At 47.5% G+C, this 6402-nt stretch overlaps 1 protein-coding gene across 1 annotated transcript; it reads right to left on the minus strand.

The window, feature by feature from the left end:
* Positions 1-4826: 4826 nt before the first annotated feature.
* Positions 4827-5276, minus strand: LOC308421455 (calmodulin-like protein 3; the record flags this gene model as incomplete). The annotated part of the gene is made up of 1 exon (XM_080917830.1): positions 4827-5276. The coding sequence occupies one exon, from the start codon at positions 5274-5276 to the stop codon at positions 4827-4829; it is 450 nt and encodes a 149-aa protein (XP_080773956.1).
* Between the last annotated feature and the right edge of the window lie 1126 nt (positions 5277-6402).

Genomic DNA, 6402 nt, shown 5'->3' on the forward strand with positions numbered 1-6402 from the left:
AAGGATAAACAGGAGCCAGTGAGGCTGGCCTGTGTTTGATTTAAAATTGGAAACCCAGGAGTCAGAGGCGAGCTTTATATATCTGGGAGTGTGGGAGCCTTTGTGTCCTGATTTATGACGGAGCTCAGTGAAAGCACATGAAAGTCGAGGTAATATTTATAAATTCTTTCCTCCAAAGATAGATGGAATGTTCTGCCAAGCTGGAGTCAGATAGCACCTTTTTGGGAGGTGGGTGAGGGGAGATTGTTTAAATCTGTTTATTAGGTGTCTGAAAGGAAGGGGAGATGTTAGAGATACCTGTTCCAGAATCCATCAAAGAAGAAAACAGGACAGAGTCCTCTCTTGCTCCACACACATTGCAGACTGTTTGGCGAATCTTTCCTGCTGTACAGACATCTCATTTTTCCTTTACCTCAGTGGGCAAAATCCTACTTTCAATTATGGTGACTACATTTTAGTAAAATAAGTGAAAATATTTGTGTTGTCTTTTTTCTTAGACAAGCAAACAAACAAACAGCTTTCCCCCCATTGTTTATTCAGTTGGACAGGGCTGATTCCTTGGAGTTTCTAGGCACAGTGGGGAGAAAGAGGAGGGAAGAAAATAAAGGTGTAGAAAAAAGGGACGATGGTGTGCCTTGAGCACCTTAGGTGTTACCATTGCTGTGTGATGGGATACATTGTCCTGGGTAAACTGAGTCAGACTAGCTGATGCCTAGCTATAGAACCTGGCATTACCAGCCCTGGTAAGAGGCTTGGAATTCACCCAGCAGTTCAAGGAAGTCTCAAAATATCAAGTCTCTTTCAGTGAGAGGCAGATCCGAGCAGCAGCCTGGGCTTTATATTTGTGGTGGAACTCTGTCCTCTGAGAACAGCCACCACCATCTCAGTAGCTATTGCTACCTGCAAGAAACCTTTACAATTGGATCTGGTGTTCTCTCATTTAAATGTGCACATACGTGAGTATTCGAGTGCGCACATATGTGTAGGGATGTCAATAGACCCTTATCTGAAATTTCAGCAACTACTTCCTGCATCTCTTCCTAGCTGTATGTAACCCCCACCCCACCCCCTGCCCCGGCATATAGTCCTAGGAGATGCTGGTGTATATAGAAGGAGGGTCTCCATCTGTGCAGCTATGGGGAAATGGTTCTCTATGTTGGGATATGGCTTCTCAGAGATGTGCTTGAAAAGTTTGGGATCCTCACGCTCCTACACCAGTGGCTTCTAAACTCTAACTTCTAAGCTCAGTAACCTCACTGGGTCACCAAACCAGACTTGGGTGACTTTGCAAATTGGTCTGTCATTGGTGCTTTGTCTGAAGTGAATAGACGTTGGTTATATTTCCCCCCAGGAAATGTAGAGATACAATAATATTCCTCACTGTAAACCCAACAGGGTGGAAAGAGGGGCTGGCCATGTCCTTATGGCTAGACAGTCTTCAGGACAGGAGGCTGCAGTATTTTAAGAACTAGCATTTGGGAGAGTGAATGCCAGTGGTGCAGGACCAGGTACAATCAGCTTGTCATTGGGCTAGCTGGCTTTGATCTCCATGCCTCCGAGCTTCCAGGGCCAGAGGAAGCACCGCCGCTCGCCCCTCCCCCCACACCAGTTTTAATTACCACTCTGCTTCTGAGAGATCTGCCCTCTGAGAAGCTAGGGGCCTGTCTGTTCTTGGCTGAGAGCAAGCTGGGTTTTTTTCTTTCTTTCTTTTTTTTTTTTCCATCTTACCTGCCAGTTCCTGCCCTGGCAAAAGAGTTCTGCATGAAAGGCTCTGAGGCTTGAAAACATGTAAGTAGTTCCAGGGCGGTGTGTGGATTGCAAACAGAATGGTTGCTTTAGACACAGTGCAGGGAACAGGCAGGGAAATACAAAAAGAGTCCCTCCTAGCTAAACTCTTAGCAGCGTGAGTAGGTCCTTGTGTTTGCAAGTATTTCACATAACTTACAACTTAGGACTTTAGGAATCAGTGTCAGCACTCAGGGACCAGAAAGACCCCACTTCTCCCTTTCCTGCAAAACCTAGGAGATATCTGACAATGTATGTGGAGATCTGGGTTATTTGCCCACGAGAGGCTGTTGCTCTCTTCTGGCAGATGGCTCTGTGACCCATACCCATACCCCAGTCTCAGCTCTTCTGTTCCAGTGACTCCAGCCATCTTTGCCTGCTGTGTCCCTAAGGCTTCTGAGATTCACCCCCAAATCCCTACATGGAAATCATCCAGCCCAACCCTGACTCTTAGCAAAGCCAGAGGTTGGTTAACTCAGTCTGAAACTTTCTCCTGCTCTTCTGACGGGAGGACTAACAGTGACCTGGTATCAGGGTCAGTTCTTACCTGAGGTTCTGCAAGATGGCACAGAGAGCCTTTTGTTGCCTCCTCTCTGCCCTTGACCCTTGGGCTCCTTTGAGGGTGGCAAGCCTTGTTGCCTGTGGGTACTGGAAGGAATCCTTAACTAAGTTTCATTTCTCAAGGAACCTCCATGCATTCTTAAGGGACCTACTCTAGGATGCGTGTGTTGAGAATATTACTCTTGGGCCAGTGAGATGGCTCAGAGGAAAGTGCTTGCTGTAATAACCCTGACAATCTGAGTTCCATTCCTAGAACCCACATAGGGTGAACGAGAGACATGGCCCCACAAAGTTGCCCTGTGACCTCCACATATTTGTGGACCATGGCATATGTATTCTCCTATACACACCATACACACTGAATAATAAATAAATAAAAATAAATAGAAATTTAAAATGTTAATTATTGCTCAGTGGTGGAGTGCTTCCTTGGCATGAATAAGGCCTTGGGTTCAATCACCATTACTGGGAAAACAAACAAAAACAACAACAACAACAACAAAAACAGAGAGGAAAAGGAATAGCATTGATCCTTGCCAATGTGGAGAAAGGCCACTATTACCATCACAGTGAAGGCCTAGGGCATGCACTCAGGTTTCTCGGTTGTAAGACAGGAAATAAAGACTAGTGGCTGCGCAATAGGATGGTAGTAAATTGCTATGCAGAGTAAGTACCTCTCACTTAGCAAGAATAGTGTATGGGTCCTGATGTCATGAAGGGAGGGACACAGCCATGGAGATAATAGAAGGACAGGATTGCAACCCCAGGCTATCCCACTCACTGCAGAGCTAGCCCACCTCACCACCTTACAAAGGAGGAAACACTGAGATAGTGAGGAGGTGGAGCCGAGGAAGATGAGGGTTTTTTGATGAGCCCCACTCTAGGGTCTACATCACAAAGCATTGCACTTCACCCCTCTGGACAGTCGAGGAATGACTGAAGTGGCGGGGTGGGGGCAGGGGGGCTCAGCCTCTGGACAATCTGATCCAACCTCTGTGTATGGCTAGTGTGGCCAGTACTCCGAATTGCGATTGCACCTTGTCTGGAGCTATCTCACAATTAGACTTTCTAACCCTCCACAGCCTTCTAGGTACCAGGTACTTGACAATGACCTGAGGACTGTACAGAAGCAGAAGTTCCTACATCCTTCTCTACTGGAGTTGACTCAGGCCTTCTAGCAGCTTTACAGATAGTTCTTTCTCTTTCTTCCTTTTTCTACAATTGGGCTTTGCAGCATGGGTTGGCCACTGACTCCTAAGGACAACCCCGAAGTTCTGATCCTGCTCCCACTAACCCCAAATGCTGGTATCCCAGGATGCAACCCCATGCAGTTTGTGGGTTGATTATTAAGAACCCAGGGCTTTATGCTTGCTAGGTTACCAGTGAGCACTCTACAACCTGCCCTAATTTACTGAAATCTAATTGTTCTTTGCTACTGACTTAGTCATTAAGTGACAGATACACTGTTCACAGATTTTCTTCAATACACATCAATCTAGGAATTTACTGCATTTACAGGAAACACACGTTAAAACAAAACAAAACAAACAGAAGTTGCTGACTGGTTTTATCTCCTAGCCTTAAGAAACAGTGTTTTATTTAGAAGCAGAGAAGGAATAGGAACATGAATGTCTTATTTACTTATTTATTCCCCTGAAGCTTCTCTCTCTCTCTTGCATTTATATTTCTTTCCTTCTAGATGAGTACAAACGTGTTGCAATGACCCCCAGCTTTACTCTCAGCTCAGCCAAGCAACAACAACAACAAACTTCAAAAACTAACAAACCAAAGAAAGGATCACAGAGTTTTGATTGAGACAGAAAGGGACAAGCAAAGTCTGCGCAGAAGGGAAGTGATGTTTTCCAGACAGTCTAACCTCAGACATTAAAATCTCCACCAACGCCTTTCATCCCAATGCCCAGATGTTTTCCAAATCCAACAGATGTAGTCTTCATCCAAAGATGCCCAAGAACTATGATGTATGAACCGATGGGCACAGGCCACCTTGATACACACACACACACACACACACACACACACACACACACACACACCAACACCAATACAAGTGGAAATTCCTGCTGGAAGTATGTTCTGGAGTTTCTGTTGGAAACGGGGTGGGGGGGGGAGAAAAAGATAAACAAAATATCAGCGTGGGTCCCTTGGCTCATTGTCCGTGCAGAGATGGGACATCCTGCTTCAGCTCTTGATGGCGAGGAGGGAGGAGTTGATGCCTGTCTCAGCCGGAGGCGTTCTCAGTCAAGGGGAACGAGCTGGTGGGAACTTGGTAAAGGAAGATGCAGAAAGTGAAAGGCAGATCTGTGGGTGCAGTTCATAGAGCCCAGGGGAAGCTGGGAGACAGGGAAAGACATCTAAGGTCTGGGTAAGATTCTCACCACCGTGAGGGTAGCTATTAACCAGCTGAGCTTGTAGCCCAGGAGCCTCATGGGCACCTGGCTATACCACTCTCCGGTGCAGTCTCACTTGGACACTAACATGTGGACAAACTCTTCGTAGTTTACTTGCCCGTCACCATCTGTGTCTGCCGCCTGTATCATTTCGTCCACCTCCTCGTCGCTCAGCTTCTCTCCCAGCCTGGTCATCACGTGCCTCAGCTCGGCGGCGCTGACATAGCCGTTGCCGTCCTTGTCGAAGACTCGGAAGGCCTCCCGGATCTCCTCCTCGCTGTCAGTGTCTTTCATCGTCCTGGACATCATTGTCAGAAACTCGGGGAAGTCCACGGTGCCATTTCCATCCTTGTCGATTTCATTCACCATACCTTGGAGCTCAGCCTCTGTGGGGTTCTGGCCCAGGGACCGCATGACAGTGCCCAGTTCTTGGGTAGTGATGCAACCATCTCCATCCTTGTCAAACAGAGAGAAAGCTTCCTTGAACTCCGCGATTTGCTCCTCAGTCAGCTGGTTAGCCATGCTAGCAGGTCGCGAGTGATGTGGCAGATGTGGCCAGGCTAGTCTATGCTTTCAAGCACTAACTGTGGGCTGGGCTCCTCTCCCCAGCTCTGCAAAGACAGGCAGGTGGAGACGGCAAGGGGCGGCTGTCTGGCTGGCTTTCTAGCCCTGGCTTGACTGGCTGGAACTTAAGGACAAGCAGGGTCCTCCCCCATGGTTGGTCTGGTAGGATTGGGCTGCCATCCGTAGACGCCCCCGCCCCTGTGGTTGCCTGAAGGCCAGGTCCTGTTTAGACAAGAGTCCAAGAGCACCAACCAGGCTGGCCTGCTAATTGAGCTGACGCCAGCTAATTGAGCCGACGCCAGCTAATTGAGCTGCGTGTGAAAGGCAACTTTCCTCGCCAAACTGAGCAGGGCCGGCAGCGGTCACAGCAACGTCTTTCGTCCAGGTAAAAACTTTTTAATAAAATGCAAAAAACCAACCAACCAACCAAACAAACAAAGAACAACACGCCCCCCCACCCCGCCCCCAACCTGAGTCTTCTGGCTCTGAGTTCTCCATTTTTCCCTTTTGATTTCTCCATTTTGCACCTAGTCCCAAAACAACCTTCTAGTCTACCCTTAATTAAATAACCATGTCCCCCCCTTTTCCCCATGAAGCTAGAGTTTTCTGTAGGTGAAAAGTAGAAATCTGCCTGTGTGTTTCTTGTCTTTGATTTCTAAGCTTAGGCATTTCCCTGAGTTTTCAGACAGGAATGAAGAAGGTTTTTCTTCCCGTGAAAGCAGGGTTGTCTTGTCATTGGAAATGAATGTCATGAGTGGAGAAGTTCCGCCAAAGCCTTTTTTTAAAAGCATTTATTCACTCACAACAATGCACCTGATCTGTGCAGATGTTGCTGGTGGCCGAGATGAATACAGAACAGACACAGCACGGAGTCCTGGCCTCCCTCAAGTTCATGTTCAAATTGTGTGTGACTGACTTACCAAGAAAGTGAACAGAGAAGTCCGAACAAGGTCACTGGATATGTCTGATGCATGCTACAAAGGAAATTAAAGGTGTGGGCCGTAGTGGTGGTTCGTGCAGAAGGACACACCTTCTGCAGGAAGACCCTGGGGAGTGACCTAGAGAAGGGAAGGGCATGGTGGGA

This window comes from Micromys minutus (assembly GCF_963924665.1).
Source record: "Micromys minutus genome assembly, chromosome: 6".
In the NCBI taxonomy this organism is placed as follows: Eukaryota; Metazoa; Chordata; class Mammalia; order Rodentia; family Muridae; genus Micromys; species Micromys minutus.